This window comes from Ambystoma mexicanum, chromosome 5p, assembly GCF_040938575.1.
Source record: "Ambystoma mexicanum isolate Mex_15411 chromosome 5p, UKY_AmexF1_1, whole genome shotgun sequence".
Taxonomy (NCBI): Eukaryota; Metazoa; Chordata; class Amphibia; order Caudata; family Ambystomatidae; genus Ambystoma; species Ambystoma mexicanum.
In genome coordinates, this window is record NC_090930.1 from 659,537,233 (window position 1) to 659,559,545 (window position 22,313).

The 22,313-nt window shown below is 43.4% G+C and overlaps 1 protein-coding gene across 1 annotated transcript in view; it reads right to left on the reverse strand.

Moving 5' to 3' along the window:
* Nucleotides 1-22,313, reverse strand: part of LOC138481110 (aryl-hydrocarbon-interacting protein-like 1) — a 199,335-nt gene that overhangs the window by 48,090 nt on the left and 128,932 nt on the right. Inside the window, exon 5 of the mRNA XM_069613025.1 lies at nucleotides 9,411-9,552. Coding sequence (XP_069469126.1) covers nucleotides 9,411-9,552 — 142 coding nt within the window. The remainder of the gene's footprint in view (nucleotides 1-9,410; nucleotides 9,553-22,313) is intronic.

The window sequence follows — 22,313 nt, forward strand, 5'->3', positions numbered from 1 at the left end:
TCTCAAATTTAGCATAATGGATTTCAAACCCTGTACCAGTCGTTTGGGCTTTCAGATGTTTCAGAGGCAGCGATAGACGGGGTGGCATCCACACCCAGGCTTTATAATGATGAACTGGGCGTGTCTGGGGCCATCTCTCCTTGGCTTCAAATGGTATTGTGGGAAATTCTGAATGCACTTTTAGTGAGCATTTGGCACACACGAAAATGGTGTATCCCATTATACTGAACAGGTGTTGTGGGGGTGTCCCCTGGTCCCCATGTTCGGTATATTGGGTAACAGGGCTGTTGTTGTGTCCTCAGCATCCAATGGAAGGAGTGCAGCACCAGGGAAGAATAAAATAAAGGGAAAAAATGAAAAAAGGACCCCCGACAGAAGTCCCTACCCACTTTAGGGGAAGGAGGCTTGCGTCCCAGCGGAACAAACGAGTGGAGGAACAGTCGGGAGTGAAGGTGAGTAGGGAGAAGCAGATTAGATGACTGTTAGTTTATTGCTTTCTTCCCAGTGTCTGTCTTGCTTCCTCTTTGCAGAAGGTTTACCCAATTCAGTTGTGCTTTTGGCATTTTGTAGTGATTGTGACATATCATCTGCATGGTCCTCTCCCAAGATTGAAGTTATTTAACAAGGGTTTGGCTAGACAACTGAAGCTTCAGAAGACAGGTTTTTTTAGTGCATAGCTCTCCCAATATTAGGATTACATCACTTCTGCTTTCTTCAAAGGTTTTCTCGTCATCCTTTCACTTTGTTACAATATTGACAAGAATTGCATTAAGCAAAAATCAACCTTTACCTTGAATTTTAGTGATTAATGTGGTAAATTCAGTAGATGCAAAAGAAACCTTCCAATCTCGCAATATTAGACTCCTGTTCACTAAAATTTTGATAGGTTTAAGAGGGCAATGTTTTGCCCCAGTCAACTAGCTTCCCTTTTGATGGGCCTGATCCTTGATTTGAAATATTCTGTGGGGGTCGGGTTATCAATGCATGTGGCGTTGCAGTTGTAATGTATGGAGCTGTGAGATTGTAACAGACTTCCATTAAGGTTGGATATTTCTTCACCACTTTCAGTATCTTCCCATGACCAGACCTTAATTCTACTGAATGGGAAGTTTTGAATCCAATGAGCTCATTCTCCTTGGTCTCTCCTTTGGTTGTCCCAAAAATCCAAACCTGCCACAAGAAATCCAAGGGCCACTCTGAAACAGTGAAGACAGTGGACAGAGGCCTCACACACAGCCTCCAAGCCCCAAGTGCACTCCCAACAACTTCCTTATGAAGCCCTTTTTGAAAATACAGGTGTGGGTACTTTGTTGGAGATCAGAAACAGAGAACTGGATCCAATGTCGAATAAAGAGCAGTGGAAGCATGAAGTGGATGCTATGGCTACAGTGTATTAGCCAATCTCAAGAAACAGTGGAAGGGATAAAGATGCACAACAAGAGCACAGGATCTAGAAGATAACCATTCTCAATGACAACTGTCATGTTACTACTTTTTTCTCCAAACATTTCACTGCCCTTCCCCACACGGTAAGCAACCCTTTGCTCTTTCTCCATCACGGCCGTATGGAGACTTTACTTTCACCTTGGCCCATGTTTTACTCACCATACCAATCCACTCCTCATCAGACATCTCCTTGTGATTTCCTCATGTACCTCTCCTCCTGAAGCAGATTCCAAAGGAAAGACATTAACCCATGTGCTATTGATTCTTGATGGTGATAGCCACCATCCACTAGCCAAAATCACTGTAATGATGAGCTTGGTCTGCAGACAGTCCAAGAGAGCCGAGTAGCACACAAACCAAGTTGGATGGACAGCCAAGAACAATCTCCTACTCCTAGAGCTTTGGAGAGCAGCTTAATATGAGACTTGGGATGCTGCCCTAGGAGGCCTGGTGCAGCGATCTGCATGCTTCTTCCACACATTAACCTATGCTCATGCTACTTGAGCTGTTTCTGCCAGCCCACCATCCAATATTTGTTAGAGAGTGCTGGAGAGATGTGCTGTTGAGAATGCCAAAGGCCTTTTAAAAGGAACAGAGGGTAAAGGTTTGTAAAGTACATATCTAAGCTTCATCTTCACCTGATCTCTTTCTTCTCTCCTCTTTTCCAGTGTTACACAGATGACACACAACTCTTCTTCAAGCTCCCCTCTCCCTCCTCCTCCTCTATTATCCCTGACTGCTTGTCTGCTATTCATTCTTGGTGCACATCCAATGATCTCTGTCTTAATGCCAGTATGACTGAGATCCTTCCTATCGGGACACCTGCTCCCAGTTTCCCTGCTTCATTCTGGCTGTCCTCTATGGGTTCACCTCCCTCTCTTTCAACTGAGGTCAGAAACCTTGGGGTCATCTTCAAATCCTCCCTCTCCTTTACTCCTCACATCTTGAACCTTGCCGAGAAGGCCCACTTCCAACTTCACCTCCTTTGGGGCATTCTCCCTTTCCTCACCTTCCCTAGAAGCTCAATGTCTCTAGAGCCATGGTACTCTCTAGGGAGTCCTACTGCAACAGCCTCTTCCTTAATCTACCCTCTTCCTCTCTCTGTCCTCTTCAACTAATCCAGAATAGGGCTCCAAGACCTATCTTTGGCCTCAAGCCCTGGGACCATATCTCTCCAGCCCTAAAATCTCTCAACTAGCTCCGGGTTGCTGCAAGGATCAAATTCAAGACCCTTTACATCATCCACAAGGCTGTCTGGGGCCTTGGACCTCGCTACCTCAACTTTCTCTCACTAAATACTCTCTTTCCAGATTCCTTTGATCTTCTAGCTCCAACTCTCTGCTAATCAAACGCTTCTCTAAGCAGAGAGCTAGGGGCAGATTTCTCTCTTCAGATGACTCCCTCCTATGGAACAGCCTCCCTCCCTCTCTCCTTCTTGAATCGGACCACCTCAAGTTCTGCAAGAAACGCAAGACCTTTCTCTTCTACTCCTCCTTCCCTCTCCCCCTCCCGTGCTAACCATCCCCTCTATCCCTGAGATTGGCGGCCTGTTCCCTCAAGAGTTCAATCGTGTCCTGGCCTTCTGCCCAATCACCCCCAGACCCCCCTCACCCCCCACTGCTTTCTGGGCCCACATCTCCGCTCTGCACTTACTAGTTGGGCGGTAGACCTCCCTCTTCGCCTGGGATGTCTTCATCCATGCACTTACCTGTTGCCTACCCAAAGGGAACCCTGCCACTTCCTCCTGTAGAAGATCCTAATAGAACTTACCCCAAACCCCTTTCTTTTCTCCTCTTTCATTGCACTTGCATGCTCCGAATGTCACAAGGCCTAGAGGGACCGCTGTCCGTTTCTATCAATTCAGTGTCAATTTCATTTTTTTTCTCGCTTGTTCCCTTCCCTTGTGCCTTGTGGCACTTTGAAACACTGTCTTGTTGAATACGCGCCTTATAAATATCCAACAGAATAAAAAAAATAAAAAAATACATATTTATTTTATTTTTTATTTATTACATTTGTTACTCGCCCAGACCCGAGGGTATCACAGCGAAATTACAGGTGAGATCGCATTTTTATACAGTGTTACAGTTACAATCATATAAAACATATTTTATACTAAATTACATAAAAAGTCATGTGATCAAATTTCTTATACTGAGTTACAATCGGTCAAAGTAGCAGGTCACAATTTGTTTAAACACTAGTTGCAGATCTAGAGGTGACCCCTGTAGATACATGAAGGCCATGGGGACTACATTTAGTGTTTAGGTTCAAAGAAAGGTGGTAAACCAGAAGCGTTCTAGTACTGAGGTGGAGTAGGACTAGTTGAGGTTAATATTTGTTGAATAAACAAGTTTTCAGTGCTTTTTTGAATCTTAGTAGGGAGTCCTCGTTTTTAATGCTAAGGGGTAGTGCGTTCCACTGCGATGGGGCTAGGACTTTGAAGCTACTTCCTCCTGCTCTACTGTATTTGTATTGAGGAACTTCCAAGAGGGCCAGTTTATTAGATCTCAGTGTCCTACAGGAGATTTCTTGATGGTGTTGTTGAGGTAGCTAGGCGCTTTGTTGGTGATGCATTTATAGACGATGCTAAGTGTTTTGAAGATTATTCTTGCTTCAATTGGCAGCCAGTGGTTTTCTCTTCTGATGCTAGATATATGTTCGGATTTCTTTATACCCAGAGCCACTCTAAGGGCTTTGTTCTGTAATAATTGGATTTTATTTAGGTTGGTTTCGGCGGTTCCTAGAAAGAGGATGTTACAATAATCCAATTTCGTTAAGATCAGCGCTCTGGCCAAAGTAATGCAATTTGTAGGGGTAAGAAATTGGAGGCTGAGTGCAATAAGTTTTGCTGTGTAGGCTGTGGACGAGGAGAGGGCTGCTATTTGTTTGTGCATAGTGAGGTTGGCATCTATATATACACCAAGAGTTTTGACTTGTTTGAGTACTGGGATCAGTGTACCGTCAATGTTGATGTGAGAGTAGTTAGAATGGAGGGTGCTTATTCTTTTTTGGGAGCCCACAATGAGGACCTCCGTTTTCTCATCTTTAAGGCAGAGACTGTTTAGGGCCATCCAATTTTGAATTATAGAGTATACTTTATTGATGGTGTAGGTGTCTTGGGTGTAGTCACCTGTAATGGGGATGAGGATCTGGGTGTCATCTGCAAAGTTATTGTAGATGACACCTATATCGTCAAGGACCGAGAATAGGGCGAGAATAGGAGTTTGGTGTATGCATTGTAGAGGGTGGGAGAGAGGCAGGATCTCTGGGGGACTCCTATGGGTACTACTATAGGGTCTGCTGCATAATTTCCGATGGCAACTCTGGATGTACGGTCCGTTAGAAAGGATTTGGTCCACTGAGGAGCGTTACTGGAAACATTAAAATCTTTTTTTAGGGTGTTGCATAGTTTGTCATGGTCTACCAGGTTGAATGCTGCTGATAGGTCCAGTAGCAGTAGGGTGGCTAATTTGCCTGAGTCTGATAGAATCCAGTTGGATTTTCAAGTCCAAGAGAGCTGTCTTCGTACTGTGGTTGGGCCTAAAGCCAGATTGTCTAGCTCCTAGTAAGTTATTTTGTTCGAGGTAGGTTTGTATTTGGTTTTAGGCTATTTTGTCGATAATTTTAAGTAAGAAGGGGACAGTCGTTATGGGCCGGTAGCTCGTAGGCACTAATGGATCTAAAGTGGGCTTTTTTAGTAGAGGGTGACCCATACCGCTTTAATGCTGACTGGGACCTGATTGGTGTAGAAAGAGGCATTCACAAAATTGGTAATTATGGGTGTGAGGGTAGGGGCACATAATTTAATTAGGTGCGCTGGAAAGTTGTCTCCTTTGCAGTTTGAAGCTTTAAGTTTGGATATAGTATTAAGTACTACATCATGGGAGACTTGTGTGAAGTTGAAGAGAGGGGTGGTATCTTCTATGTTCATGGTGATTTGGTTAGACGTGGAGTGCTTATCAGATAGGAGATTTCTTTTGGAGATGATTTTATTTTGTAATAGCTTGATTTTTGATGCCAGGGCATCTTGGATGGTGGTACACCATTCTTTACTTGGTTGGACTGGGTTGATTATGGGGATGGGATTCTCCAACTCCTTGAGTATGGTGAATAGTTCTTTGCTGTCAGAGGATGCATTACTGATTCTGGTATTGAAGGCATCTGCTTTATGGGCAATGATGGCTGATTTGTAGATTTTGTTTGCAGAGTTGAATGCTTCCATGGCTTCTAGGGTATGGGTTTTATTTAGCCGGTGTTCGAGCGATCTTTTAATCCGTCTAAGAGAGACTAATTCCTCGTTAAACCAAAAAGAGGATTTTTTATCCTTGCGTTTGGTTTTGTTAACAAAAGGTGCTAAGGTATCAATTGTGCTGGTAAGACAATTATGATAAATGTCTGCCAGGGCACAGGGGTTTTCGGTATTGATCTTTTTATTGTGGAGTGAGGTGGCTAATAAAGGGTTGAGGTTTTCTGCTGTAAGTTTACGGATGTTTCTCGTTATGTAAGATTCCTCAATGACAGTTGTAGGTATGTCTGGTTTGTTGCACAAAATAGAGAAATTTACAATGTGATGGTCTGACCAGGGTACCGAGTTAATGGAGTCTATTGATACTATGGTATTGAGTGGTAGTATCCAATCTAATATTCTCCCTTTTGTATGGGTAGGGGCGTTCACTAGTTGTGTGAATGCCATGTCTTTGAGTGCACTGTGTAGTGCTTCTGCTTTGTGGTCTTGGGTATCATTGAATCCTAAATTCAAGTCCCCTAGGACTAGGCATTTTGTTTTCGGTTTAATAAGTGGCGTTAGCGGTATATCTAATTCTTGCTGAGATTTGGCGTTGGGTGCTCTATAGATAGTTATTATGTTTATAGTAGTCTTATAGTTTGTAGCTAGTTTGGCTAGCAGGACTTCGTAACCGTCTGGGTTCTCAATAGGGCAAGTTCTTATTTTGAGATGGGTTTTAGCAATAATAACTACTCCCCCCACCTACCGATTTCATTCTGTCTGTCCTAAGGATGGTGTAATCTGGAGGAATGGCAATAGAGAGTGAAGGTCAGGAAGCTTGGTGAAGACAGGTTTCCGTCAGTATAAGTAGGTCAAGTTGTTGCTCAGTGATATAGTCATATATTTCTGTGGCCTGAGCAGGTATTGACCGTGCATCAATGAGTGCTGCTTTGAGGAGTATAGGACGGAATGGCTCTTGGACTGGGGGGGGGGGTGTGTATGTATTGGAGGTCCCTATGATAATGGATTGTTGTTTGGTTGTGGTGATCCTTTTGGGGCGTTTAGATTGGGTCACTAGTGGAGGTGAGCTTCCTATGATGGCAGAGATGGAGGAGGCACTTATGCTAGGATGGTTTATGAATCGGGATCTGAGTCTTTGGGTTCTTATGAATCCTAGTAGAGGGATTTGTTTTGTTTGCTTAACTTTGGGGAGGTCCCTGATCGGAGAGCAAAAAGTGGTGAAGGTCTGTGATCTAAGTCTGGAGCGTCTAAGTGAACTGAGGACCGGAGTAGTCATTTTAGGTAATTTATTAGTAGTAGATGTGTAGGGTGTGCTGGGTCTTTGTGGCTTTTGGATCCCTATGTAGTCTGTAAGACCCTTAATCAGATGGTGATGTTGGGGAAATAGATTGGTGAGAGGCAGGAAGGGCGTAGGGCAGGGGATGGGGTGGTGGCGGGGGCATGCCTCTAGAGAGGCCATTATCATGGATAATAAAGTGGGAGCCTATGCAGGGTGTGTCATGCGGTACAATACAAAAGGGAAAAATCATGAGTAATAACCAACCTGGCATGGTTTAGTTAAGTGAGGAGGGCTGGCTGGGTGCCGGCTAGCTGTAGTGCAACTGGAATGTCACACCTGTGGAGCGGGTCTGGGTGAGTAATAGTGCAGAAGGCTGAAACTACGTGATTGGGAGATCTAGAGGTGCAGGTCTAGGCAGTGACAGGAGCGTTTACTTAACACATTACCAATGAGCTAAAGGTGCTAAACAATTATGTGCTGAAATGTAATAGCAATGGCAGGGCTTACTAGAGACGTTCTAAGCAATCTTAATGTGATTGTGCACCTATGTGCTAGACATGGCAACAATGGCAGGGCTTACTAAACACATCACAACTATCTAAATGCGACTGTGCGCCTATGTGCTGGAAATGGAAACAATAGCAGGGCTTACTAGACACATCACAACAATCTAAATGCGACTGTGCGCCTATGTGCTGGAAATGGCAACAATAGCAGGGCTTACTAGACACATCACAACAATCTAAATGCGACTGTGCTCCTATGTGCTGGAAATGGCAACAATAGCAGGGCTTACTTAAAACCTTACAGGCAGACTAAATGCAACTGTGCATCTAGAGATTAAATGATTTTAGCAGTAACATTGAATAAGCGTGGCAATGCAGTGTTTAAATGTGGTATATAAAGCTGAACGGCGCGATATGGTGTTTGGAGCGGCAGTATACATGGTCAAATAGTCAGTACAACACATCCGTGCATGATACGGGACACATATGGGATACAGGAAGAAAGTAGGGCAATGCGAGTGGTACGCTATGCTTAATTGTTATGAGGCGATCCGCTGGTATAAATGGAAAGGTGCTCGTAGTAGCATACTGTAGATATAAGCATTTAGTACTGTCAGTGGAGTGTCTCACCGTGATAGAAGCAATCCTTGGAAGGGGGATAAGTCAAGGCACGACAGATGAGCTTGGACCTGGAGCAGCCCACAGCGCGGCACGCTCGGTCAGCTCAGTCAGGTGCCTTTTTTCCTGTGCCTTCGTTCGTGGGCCGGCGCTCCCCTACCGGCGAGAGATGATTGACTAGTTGTTGGTGCTAGCAGCCAATCACAAGGATTCTGGGTCAGAGGCAGTAGTGGGGAGGGTGCAGGAGGCCGGGGCAGCCATTATGGAGTGTGCAGAGTCCTCATGGTGCACAATGGCGGCTGCACTCAATTTTGGCAAAAACGTAGAAAATCAGCGTTTCTTCTACAAATGCTGCGGATGGGTTTTGCTACAGCCAGGGACACGTATATAATTGTAAAAAAGTTGCGGGATGCGAAATCATCCGCGAAAATAGCTTGAGCTCTGTAATGATGCTCCAGAGCTTACCTTAACAACCAGCAGGGTGAAGGTGCTGACGGAGCTGCTCCTGCAGCTGGGGTGGGCAGACAGAGCTCCAGCTCTGGTACGGATGGACTGAAGGCAGAAGGCTCAGTCAGGTGCCTTTTTTCCTGTGCCTTCGTTCGTGGGCCGGACTTTTGGGGTAATCTTCAACATTACCCCAAAATAGTTATTGATAAATATTAATGTGATAACATATCTCTAAAGAACTCAGAGACCTCCTCTTGAAGGACTTGTTATGTTCAAAGCTTAAACCTGAATAATGGTATTCAGAAAGGTTTAAGAAAAATGATAAGCAGAATGCAAAATACAGGGCATCATGACAAGTTTGAAGGTAAGTGAAAAACCTAGAGGCAACAGAATGACCTCTATTTTTTTGAGCCCTTCTGAGTTGCAAAGCTGTGAGGTGGTAATACCACTATTCCCAATGAAGTCACGAGGACTTCAAAATGGGGATTAACCACAACTCAATCAGGTGGAAATGTCATAGTTACCGCTATAATTCTTCCATTAGCCCAAGTCTTTAATCCTACAAAAAGTGACAAAATAGCAAGAATGTTTTAAGAAGGCCATCGTAACTAAAAGCAGTAGAGTGAAAAAGGGTGCAATCAGGATAAAATTAAGTTTATCCATTAGAAATGAGTTAAGTAGAAGGCCCAAGAATAAAGATGTATCTATAATTAAAGTGTGGTGAAACAAATGCCTGCGAGAAATTCTACGTATGTCCATTGCCCAAAACGCTTGTGAAAACAAGACCAAATACCCCTCGCTCAGCTTGCCTGCTTCCGGGCTCCTTCTATTGCACAAAACCACATTGAGGACGAGGTGCACTTACCATTGTGTTTGTGCAGAATCTCTGTGGTGTGCTGTAGAACCTCATAATACTCTCCGAGCTCCAGCTGACACTGGCAGTAATTGAGCACCAGAGGAGTGATGAGATGGTCCAGTCTAAGCCAGTCCGTATCCCCGGGTTTTTCCTGCATTCAATAAAGACAGCAGATTTATAGTGATAGAAACAACTGCATCAGGTTATACACAAACTGGTTATCTTCTAGCCACACCCATCCGCCTCCCACCAGCTACACGTCATTAGATAAGACCCTCTTTAAAACAGTGCGAAAAGTGTGATCTAAAAAAGGGGGATACACTCAGAAAGTAGAGTAAAAAATAAAAGGGGGCAATCTGGGCTGTTCTAAAGTGTGATTTAATAAAATGGGACTTTGAACACGGTATGGTACTGCACCAGCCTGGGGAGGGGATGTTCTGGTAACATCAGATGCCATGTATAATAAAACAGATTAAGATAAAGAAGCAGGCCAACCAAACATCAAGCAAAGCAGAAGGAAAGGAGGTTGCAGGCAGTCCTTGTTCAGTCAGTGGAAGGGAAATTAATGCAGTCATGCATTAAAAAGAGGTTAGCAGGACAAGTGGCAGTATGGTTTCATCAGTTGGTGGTCTCACCAGAAATGTTGATTCAAGTGTTTTGACTGGATGGGTGGAGAATTAGACAACGTGAGTAGACTGGATGTGTCTCTTTACATTTCAGTACAACACTCAACGCAAAAGAGGCAAAACATTTTGCTAAATGCCATGGGGGGCTCCCACAAAAGGGTCCGACAAAGTTTGAACTTTCATGCAAATTTCTGTACAACATTCATATTTTTTGATACGTGGTGGAAAACATGTACAAAACCTGGAGGTTAAAGGATACCATATTTTTCCCACTCTGTTTCAGAATAAAATGTATATGCCCCCCAAAAATAACGAGTGTGGGAGGCATTTACAATGGATACCAATGGAAGATGAATGCTTTTACCCGGCGAACCAATCAGACGTATTCCATTGGAATACATTGAATACTAATGCCGGCAGCACACCTGATGGATCTGGCAGGCGGAGGAGGAAAATGGTCACATGCCTTAAGTCCCTTCAGCCCCACAAACCCAGCTGCCAAATTGAGAAATATCCTTGGGTTTTAGAAAATGACCATCAAGTTGTTGACCACACTGCAGCTGGGAAAGCATAATGTTGAACGGGTTCCACGCTGAAAGGTGGACGTTGGTAGTTATTGAGGACCCCCAATTTCGATGCTTGGAGTATATGTTGTGCCCCAATGCAGTCATGAATGGCATCACACAGAGGCTCAATGGAAATATCTTGTTTTGCAGATGATGATACAAAGGGCTGCAATTGTGTTCTTTGTCCATGAGTGTACAATTATAGAGGCACAATTTCACAATGGCTGAAGCATGGTTTTAGTGATAGCCAATAACATGAAACACAGAAAAATGTGAAGTAGTTAATATAAGACGCTGGAGGATGAGGTTCAGGCTATCAAACACAAACAAGGGAGAGCTAGGGTTTAAAAAGTCTGCATAACGTGTTCGTGGTAAGCGCCAGGGGACAGGTTGGGATGTACATGTACCTCTAGACACATTAATGACATGTTATTGGTTAGACCTCCACTGCATTCAGTTTTGTAGGCCACATTTTGGAAAGTATTTGGACGGATTTAGAGACATTCAAGTTCGAGTAACCTAGAGGTTCAGGGTTAAGTTAAAATTCTCAAGCGATGAACGCTGCAGATTGAAATAACGAAAGAATAAAATGAAGAAATGTGGTGATGACGAATATTGCAATATGAGGAAAGAATGTAGTTAAAAAGAGAAAATAGTCGTTTAGCTGAAAGCGTTGAAAGGGTGATGAATGTTTACAGTCCTGGTGGTTCTCAATATTATGTGATGTAACCTTTATGCAAACAGAGCCATTCTTCATCCTGAGCTTCATTACTTATAGGCACTTCATTGACTTTAAGGGGTATAGTCAGTGGCTACCTTTATAATACATACTAATGATAAAATACACATATCATGATTGGGGCTTAGCACTATGCTGTGTGCCTTGGAATTTTTCTGATGTGAATTGATGGGATTGCATGCTATTTGAGTTGACCTCAGCTCATTCCCCTCGTAAAATGAGGTACATAATATCAAAATGTTAAAGAGGCATTCACTTTGCAAATGGTGGCAAATGGAATTATATCAATGATTAATCAGGCCACACTGATAGTGTCCAGTTGACAGTGTTTTAGACTCTTATTTTTAAAGTATACAATCTCGGAGAACCCTGGTGCGATACTTGGTTCTCGGGAGGGCTTTTCTGTATGCTGCTACCGCTTAAACTTCTTCTTTTTTACATCTGAGCACTCGACTGGGATCTTGGTTTTGGCTGTCTGTTTCAGGATGTTTTCAGAACACCTTAAAAATCCAAGAAGACCTTCTTCTTCTTAGAACCGTGTCTAGCATTGGAGCATCCTCTGTTCATTCAACTTCTCTCCACAGTTCAGTCATTGTAAATTGATCCAAATGTACTACCTGGAGATCCATAACTCTGACTGACAATGCACAAAACGCCTCTAAATTTGCCAGGCATATCTTACATCTGGCTTAGTTGCTTATTGGCACACTTTTACCATCAAAAGATTGAGGGGAACTGTTTACCGGCCGCAAGTTTCATCCCCCTGAACAATCTGAGGAGGCTCCTTGACATGGGAAACTTGTGGCCCCAATACCAAACCTTAGAGGACAAACGAAGAACACCTCTGGGATAAAACCCACACAGACATAAACCAATAATAACTGTATAGTGACACCATTCACTTATGTATTCCAAAATGTTTTTTTCTTTATTAAGACCATAAATGTTAAAAAAGTATTAAATCACTTTCAATAAAACAACATACAAGCAGGGTACTATTGGCCTGCAATTAACAATTCCATAAAACATTAAAAGTGCTAAAAGTGCTCTCTTACACACCACTAATCATTCATTCGCTCCCATACCCATACTCCAATCCCCATTCACTAGAATAAATATACTAGTCGGATATAACCATACAGAGTGCCCTCCGTAGTCTGAGGTATGCTCTCAAAAACCCTAAGTGTCCTAGTTAGGCGAATCCTTATAGCTCAAGGTCCTTTGTTAATTTAATAACCTACTCAACAAAGTTGCCTTGAACACTGGCAACAGTAATACCCAACATGTTTCATTCTACAATATACAATTATAATGCTTTTAGAACTTCTTCAGGGGAGAAAACACATCCGACATGTACAATTTCTTTTACTAGCATTCGACGTGGTGAGAGTGTTCTTCCATAGTCCGTGGTAACTATAATTAATATTATCCACGGCGTGGTAGGCGCGCCTTCTTGGTAAAACAGCCTTCTGTGCTCGTAACCTTCACGTACAGCTGGAAACAACACAGCCACAACTATGCGCGGCTTGCAAGACCCTCCCGTGGGTGTCTTGCTTGGCACTGAGTCTTCAATTATATGGCGCTGTCCATTGACATCTGTGCTCCTGACGGACGTCCCCGAGGTGCGGATCAACCTGCTTGCCTGGGAACATTGGGAAAAGGGCTCCGAGTTCGCCTGCTCTGCTTCCACCGATCAATTAGTGATGTGGCTTTCACCTGATTTACCCTGGCAAAGCATAATGTTGAACGGGTTCCACGCTGAAAGGTGGACGTTGGCAGTAATTGAGGATCCCCAATTTCCATGATTGGAGCATATGTTGTGCCCCAATGCAGTCATGAGTGGCATCACACGGAGGATGAATGGAAATATCTTGTTTTGCAGATGATGATACAAAGGGCTGCAATTGTGTTCTTTGTCCATGAGTGTACAATTATAGAGGCACAATTTCACAATGGCTGAAGCATGGTCTTAGTGATAGCCAATAACATGAAACACAGACAAATGTGAAGTAGTTAATATAAGACGCAGAAATCCAGCACACTATTTCAGAATGGAGGATGAGGTTCAGGCTATCAAACACAAACAAGAGAGAGCTAGGGTTTAAAAAGTCTGCATAACGTGTTCGTGGTAAGCGCCAGGGGACAGGTTGGGATGTACATGTATCTCTAGACACATTAAGGACATGTTATTGGTTAGACCTCCAGTATAAGACTGCATTCAGTTTTGTAGGCCACATTTCGGCAAGTATGAGGACGGATTTAGAGACATTCAAGTTCGAGTAACTGAGAGGTTCAGGGTTAAGTTCAAATTCTTAAGCGATGAACGCTGCAGATTGAAATAACGAAACAATAAAATGAAGAAATATGGTGATGACGAATATTGCAATATGAGGAAAAAATGTAGTTAAAAAGAGAAAATAGTCGTTTAGCTGAAAGCGTTGAAAGGGTGATGAATGTTTACAGTCTTGGTGGTTCTCAATATTATGTGATGTAACCTTGATGCAAACAGAGCCATTCTTCATCCTGAGCTTCATTACTTCTAGGCACTTCATTGACATTAAGTGGTATAGTCAGTGGCTACCTTTATAATACATACTAATGATAAAATACACATATCATGATTGGGGTTTAGCACTATGCTGTGTGCCTTGGAATTTTTCTGATGTGAATTGATGGGATTGCATGCTATTTGAGTTGACCTCAGCTCATTCCCCTTGAAAAGGGAGGTACATAATATCAGAATGTTGAAGAGGCATTCACTTTGCAAATGGTGGCAAATGGAATTATATCAATGATTAATCAGGCCACACTGATAGTGTCCAGTTGACAGCGTTTTAGACTCTTATTTTTAAAGTATACAATCTCGGAGAACCCTGGTGCGATACTTGGTTCTCGGGAGGACTTTTCTGTATGCTGCTCCCGCTATACTTCTTTTTTACATCTGAGCACTCGACTGGGATCTTGGTTTTGGCTGTCTGTTTCAGGATGTTTTCAGAACACCTTAAAAATCCAAGAAGACCTTCTTTCTCTTCTTCTTAGAACCATGTCTAGCATTGCAGCATCCTCTGTTCATTCAACCTCTCTCCACAGTTCAGTCATTGTAAATTAATCCAAATGTACTGCCTGGAGATCCATAACTCTGACTGACAATGCACAAAACGCCTCTAAATTTGCCAGGCATATCTTACATCTGGCTTAGTTGCTTATTGGATACTGCTCCCCTTTTGTCAATTTGCAGGCCTAATGTATTGCATTGTTGGCTCTCCAGTGTTGGAATTCATTATATTGCTTCTGGGCGCCAAGGTCTATGGATCTTTTGCCACACGTTTCTTCTTTCCTTGACAGTTGACTTGCTGAGCATATTATGAAGTCTGTCTTTGGTATTCCACTTTTTCAAAGTCTCTTGGGTTGGTCTTGTGACCAGTCAGCTCTGGGTTCCTCTCTCACTCTTTGGACAACTCAACAATACATAAGTCTCCATGTTATCTTACAGTTTGTTTGTACTTGGCTTTACTAACAGATTTCTCCTAGCCATTCCTTGCTTTAATGTGAGTTTCATCCCACAGCCTTTCCTTATAGACACCGGCAGGACATTGTGTCCCTTAAGCCTTCTCCTACCAACCCCCATTTTCTTACTGTGTTGCCATTGGGGCTTGTTTGTGTTGGTTCCTTAAACTTAGCCACGATACAAGGCACAGTCGTGTCATTCTGCTGCTTTTCTACCATATCACCCTGTCAGTCTGATTAGGTCGCCTGTGTATTTTTGCAGAACTGTCCATTTACAAATGTTTTTCATGCCATGTAACTTGTGATGGTTCCCAGGACCCTGCAGCTTCACATTGTAGGTGGGTGCGGAAAGGATAGGCCCCTGCTCCTAACACGTTTCCTCACCTTTTCCTCTATCCAATTGGTAGGAGAGTTGGATGATCCCAGATCTCTAAAAGAAGGGCACCTGCCAATTTACTTTGGAGTGCCATTGTGTCGGGGAGCCAGAATCATGGTTTGAACAAGCTTCCTTTTTTGTCTTCTTTAGATTATCTGAAGTAGAGATACTCTAGCACACCAGGCCATTGACTGCACACCCAATTCCATCTCAATATTGAAATAAATGTCTCCATAGCCAGTATGTTCTTAGTACCCCCATGCACATGGATTCAAGACCAATTGCTTGAATCCTTTATACTTTAAATGGCACTCAAAATATTTGGGCCAAGGTTCAAGTACATCATGCACCAATGCAGCCAGTGTCAGGTTTGGAAGCTATATTCATGATTGATCACCTTTGCCCCACTACTGACCCAACCTCTGCATGGATTCCGATTAATTAATTGCCTGGTATTATGCAATGTGTTGTCATTAATGGCATTTGGAATAACAGGTGTTAGCTATCCTTGTCACGGGGTTCCCTTTCTCTACAGAGACTGATTGAAGCATGCTGGACCATCATTTAATAAGCTGCCTCGTTTTCACCTAACCGAAGCCGCAGGATAGCTCACTGAGTGAATGTATTGTTTAAAGAGAATTAAGGGCACATGTTTGGAACTACTCTAAACAAGTTTGCAGATCTTCAAATTTTTCTAGGACAATGAAATTAGTCCAATTGATTTGGATAATAGCGATAATAACGCCCCCTGCAAGCAGCCTCCAGAGATTATTCAGTTTGTAATATATGCTATCTATATGCAATAACTATTGTTGACCATTGGGCTATTTGTGCCACTTTCACATAGGTTGATATCCATTGTCTGGATCGTGCTTCTTTCCTGTGTTCTGAACACAGAGCAGCTACACGTATTTACAAGATATCTACCGCAACCGCGAAGGATTAGAGTATTTCGCACATCCTACAGGGCACCAGCTTGGAGCCCAACCAGACTGGACATATTTGTGATTTTGGGAATCTCAATAGCAGACATAATCCTCTGAAGAAGAGCAAGTCTATGCTCGAAACACGTGTCAGGCTGGACTATCAGTTCAACACCAATAAAATACTCAAGCATTTGAAGCATATTACAATTTAACATATATTGGCGCTGTGTGTTTTTGTTCCAATTATCTTATACCTATGGTGTATTATGGCAAAGTGCCCAGCTCTAACCAGTTACCTGCAGCCTTAGTTATTCTGAACCATATTGCAAGCACAGTGGACTCTAAGTGACTTTTGCCACTAGCATTACTGCATAGTTCTTACACAGTTCAATGGGGAAAACTCAGGTTGAAGATTGCATTGCACAGGCGGAATAAATGCAATGAGTTCATAATACACAGGGTATAGTGTGTAACAGAGGCAGCTGAAGTTGTTCAAAAGAAATACATTTCATGTTCATGACTTGGGGTTTCACAGAATATACTCAGAGTAGCTCTAGCACAGATCACAAGTGGAGGCGAACAGCAGCCGCAAACCAACATCCACAACCTCAGCCTCCCGCACTCATGCTGGGATTACAGGCGCGCGCCACCACGCCCGGCATTTCATTTTAACTTCAATAGGGACACTGAATAAACTTCTTTTTGATAAAGCCCCACAAAATGAGTTAAGAAGTTAATTCTTAGAACAGAACCTGTATTTTTTTCAAAACGGTCCCGTATGTTTCGAACACGGAAAATGCAGCTTAAAAATATATGTACCCAAGAGTACCTATGCTGGGGATCTGATTAACAGAGGGAATTAATGCACCCACCCCCAATAACCTTTTAGTATTTGCCTTGATTTTTGATGCTCAGTACCTGGGGCTTGTTTGCAATAACTTCACTTATTTAAGTGGTCTTTTAGAAAAATATGGGGATTATCTGAACAGACAACACTTTAGGGGGGAATTCTGGCCAGGTCATGGGTACTCGGACAAGTTCTTCAAAGGGTTAACATAGGGGTTGTAGATCAGGCAAGATCATGGGTCTACTGCAGGTCCTACCTGCAGAGTGGGGAAAGACATTCCCAGGCTTCTAGTCTTCGGACAATGCAGCTGAAAAGGTGAGGGGAAGGGCAGCCATGGCAAGCTTTCCTCTCCTGGGAGTGCTACGGTTCACAGGACAGGCAGCAGCAGCACTGTTGTGGGTCTTCTCCCTTGCTCCTCTCTGGTTCTAGGGCTTTGGGGCTGAAGTGGCTTTTTCACAGTCCGAGGTGGGTTGTGGATCAGTAGGGGACACAGCAAACTCAGCTAAGTCCATACAACAGAAATGAAGTCAGGGTGCAGGAATGGTCAAGGCACAGGGCAAACACCCAGCAGCAAGGCATCAGGGAAAGGCCTTGCTAAGAGCACAACTGGATACAGGAACATGCTCCCTGGAAGAATATCTGGAAAGCACACGGTTATGCAGCAACAGGCTCCTATGAACAGGCAAGAGGGGTGTGCCAAACCAGGGCATGGCTCAGATTTTCAAGGGTTTGGGAACATATGAAGGACATATGTAGGGGGGGGTTCAGGGAGGATGTCCCAAGTACAAAAACAGATGTGAGGGTGCAATAACTAAACATTTTGGCACAAAGTATATAGCTGGAGAGCTGATGAAAAAACTGTGAAATTGAAATTAAGATGATGCAAATCTGAACATGTGTAGAAGTGTTAAAGAAAGTTTTATGATAAAATAAAGTGGGTTGATTAATTAAAACATACACACATGCCAAGTCCACCTCCAGGGTAGTATAAAATTAGAGAAGGGGACGTCGTACCCCTCTTCCAGGTGCCAGGAAGAATAGTTTGCAATATGGGAGTAACATTTGAGAAAACACTGGGCAAAGGTGGGAGCTGGGGAGACTTGGTGACTCTGGCAGGGGATTCTGATCTGAGGAAAGTTCCATCTTTGTGGAGTCATAGTCCATTGAAACACATTTCTGTCCAATGAAAGACATGACTGTCCATATAGTTCAATGCAAATTTAAAGCACACTATTTCCCACCAGCAATCTAAAGGAAAAAAAACAGCTCTTACTATCCATGTTAATGGTTTCTTTGTCGCATGCTCTTAGAACAGACCTTGCCTGACAGCAGTTTAAGACTGTTCGTGCTGGCACACCACGGTATGACAAGCCTGTCAGGGTTTGGTGGACCACAGCCCACTGCGTTCCTGTCGCAGACAGTCTTCATCCCACCTATATTTCACACCTACACATGAACAAATTTCCTTGCAAAATGAATGTTTTAAAACCTGCCTCAACACTATTCTCTCTACTTGATAAACAATGACACTCAGATTTTGGTTTGAGACATATGCCAGCAATATCCAGTAGCCTGCTATGAGATTCTGGCCATGCCATTTTGTGTATTCACTCCGCTTAGCGCATTTACCCTTGGATCTAAATCGGACCCTTCACCCGATGGAAGTCTCCAAAATATGTGGGATAAGCAGCTTGTAAAGATGCAAGTATTCCTTTTTATATATGTGCCCAGTTTATTGCTTGCCATCCTGCTCCCTGGGTTATCCACTCAAAATGAAGTTCGGACTTGTATACCTTTGCTCTAAGAACCTATTTTTGTAACTTGGATGGGGCAGCTCAGACGATCTGAGGAGAATTCTGATGTCATTGGGACAGATAATTAGTTTGGAGCAGTCAAATAAACATCTGAGAGAGCTTCTTTGTGGCCTGTCAGTGCCATCTGGGTATAATAGGACTTACATCTTGAGACGTTCTTCCATAGAGTCACATTTTCAGATAATTCCTTACTTACTAAAATATATTTATTGTTGGCACTTCAATGGAGTAATCGATCACTGCACACCTATAAAATGAAAAGTCTACCTCCTCATTAAGTGATGTTGGGGCTGATATAAAAGGACAACATAAGATTTTCTTTGTCAATGGGTCTGTAGTAACTTTTATTACTTATTGTAAGAAAATGAGCTCTTTTATATTGCTTCTTGCATCACTTGGTCTCTTTAGGTTTTGCCAATATGTTGCTGCCTCTTACGTTTCCTTGCCTTCAGTTTGGTTTGAGGTTCAATTTGGAGTCCTGGTTATGGCTTTGTATTGGTCAATTGTTCTTATAGTTGCTTTACGAAGGCAGCACAAGGTGTTTCTTTGTCTTTACAAGACTTCGTACAGCACTGCAGCTCTCTCGGCAACTCCAAACTCCCATCTGTGACCTTGTCGCTTCTGTTCCCTCCTCTTCTTTGTTAATTGGAATCATGGGGTATGTGGGTAGGACCCATGCTTGGGTATTGCCTCTTTATTTGTGGTTCATCACCCAGGCAAGGCATCACATTCTTTTTTTCTGATCAAGACATTACTTTTCTGTGGCTCACTGTTTCCCTAATTGCTTAGTTGGTTTCTTCCCTCTCCTTGTAACATTTCCAAAACCACCCTGACTGGTTTGGTATAACTCTATGGAATCCAGCTCATTTCTGACTTCTGACAGATTATTTCAATACTCTCTGCTCCATGAATGAACATGCCTGTTCATCTATAGAGGAATAGGTTATTCCCTCATTAAAAAGTGCCCCCTTCAAGCTCTCTTGTTTCCTTGGTTCCATTATATCTCTTATTTGTTCGACTCAAATGTTGAATGGGTATATTAGGGGGCAGGACTTTGGCACTGTATCCAACATTCTTCCTAGAGTTCTTCTTCACCTTTCCTTGATAAGTTACTCTTCTAACCTATTAGGTGTTGGGGCTCATGGGGGCTGCACTCTGATTAGAACTAGATGGCAGATCCTGACCCAACATCTTTGACTGCCTCCCCATGAAGGATCAGGGATTTTAATTGGTCTCCAACATGTATTTACTTCTTTCCTGGTCTTCCATTCTTCCTTTCGCCTCTCAGTGGATGCCCACTTACTCCATGCTGTTCGGTGAAAGCGGGTTCTTGCAAATATTGCTGGTTTTAAGTTAACAACATTATTTGATGAACATGAGCGTGTGTGTATATTGACCCTGACTTCATCACTGGGAACCATTGTTTCAGCATACATGAAGTGAATGTGTCAAGGATAAACCATGTAAATGGCAAGTATCACTTTGTTTTATTATTATACACGTAAGCTAGAGCAGCTTTCACAGTCATATGACCGACAGGAGCCCCTACCCTCAGTGCCCGATAAGAAGAGTACGGACACTGCACAGGCATTATGCCATCCACGGTTTTGTGTATTTACCTCGACTACAGTTACTTCGACCACAATTTGGTTGAATCTTACAGCTCGTACAATTTTCTTTTGTTTTAAAATTTGGACTTCTGTGCATAGCCGACACCCACCCCACCCTCACCAACTCACATCTCATATACCCACTAAATAAACAATTGTGACAGGGTGGCCCGCCACAAAGAACCACGCTGACGCTGATATATAGCTGAAGGGTGTTTATTAAAATTCCTTCAGATGGTATAGTCGTATCTCTGTGTCACTTGTGTCTGGGTCTAGCAGGGCTTGGGATATTTGGTGCTAGGGCTGGCCCTCCCTCTCTCTGGTCTACCCTGAGCTTGTCCCCGCCTCCCTAACCCAGACGCCTTATCAGGGATGCTAGTAGCACTAGGAACTATAACCCCTATCTGTCTTTCATTCTGAGCCAACAGTGTTTTCCCCAAATCGTTAGCTAGCTGACTCCCTACAGATCTTCTAACTGTCCCTCTCCTATCCCCGCTTAGTAGTCTCAGGGAAGAGGGAATGGTGCCTTCTTTCGCTCTGTGTCACGCTCACTCCTTTCACACCTTCTCGTACCTGACCCTTTGCTACACCCGCCTCTTAAGTTGTTCTCCTCCCATCACGTCACTGTCCCTCCAACCTCTCATTCTGCCTTTCCACCTCCGCCCTTTGATCTTACTTAATTTCCTACTCCTATTCTTTCTACTGCTGGTACCTCAAACTATCCCTCTGCCTATGTTATTCTTTTCCCTCCTTCCTCTCGCTCCACTCCCCACCTCTTACTGTTCCTCTGGTTCCCAGCTCTGTTTTACTCTATACCAATAGCTTCTCCAACCCAAAACTCCCACTCACTGTCAGTATCCCAGTCTCTCTCTCTCCCTCTTCTACTAATTCCACTTTGCTTCTACCCCTATCCTTCTGCTGTCTTTCTCTCTGGGCTCCTAGGAATATTGTGCCCTGTTCACACCTCTTGTTAGCCCTTGGTCAGACCCTCACAAACAATCAGGGATATTGTGCTCTGCACACCCCTTCGACTACCGACTACCGGCCTACCTCTTATCTCCTTGCCTCGCTACTCCCACTACCTACTGACTTACTTCCAACTACTGCCACCACCACCCCCGCTAACGCTTCTCCACTCCACCACTACTCCTAGTCTACTTCTAATACTCACACTCTTTCCCTCTCTCACACAAACACTCCACAGACCCCCTCCTTAACAATAGCCTCTGCACTCCAATCGTGCTTGCCTCCTCTGGTCTCTTGGATGTCCTCCACTGCCTCCTGTCCTCACCCAACTAACCCACACTTGCACAATCACACACACCTACTTTATGTGTTACTAATGACTTCTGCAATTGTATTCATTCTCCACTCTTGCTTCTCCACTCTTTTTGACTGCTTACTCTCTTTTCTCTCCTCCTTTCCCTTCTCCCTTTTCCTATCTCCTCCCCTTACTTTCTTCTATGCACTTACTCTATCAGCATTGTCCCTGGACCCAATATGATAGCAACCTCATCTGTTTCCTCCACCCTCCCATTACTGTTTTTTTTTCTCCCCACAACCCCTCCAGCACTATCTGAAATGTCGTCAGGCCTACTATGATAGTTGCTTGTTTTATTCCTCCCCTCCCTTTCTGCTCCCCTCTCCCTCACCTTTTGTTTTTCTCTGGCTCTACCAGAAATGTTGTCAGGCCTAGTATGGTAGTCGCCTGTCTGTTTCCATTTCCTTCCCACTCTCCCCCTCCCTTCCTTATCTATGTCGTAGCTCTTGCACTATCTGAAATGTCGTCAGTACGATAGTTAATTTCACATCCGGACTGTTCATGGCCTGTAAGAATGTGGTTGTATTTTCCCTTGTTCCCTCCCTTGCCTTGAAGCGCTTTGAAACACATTGTGTATAGG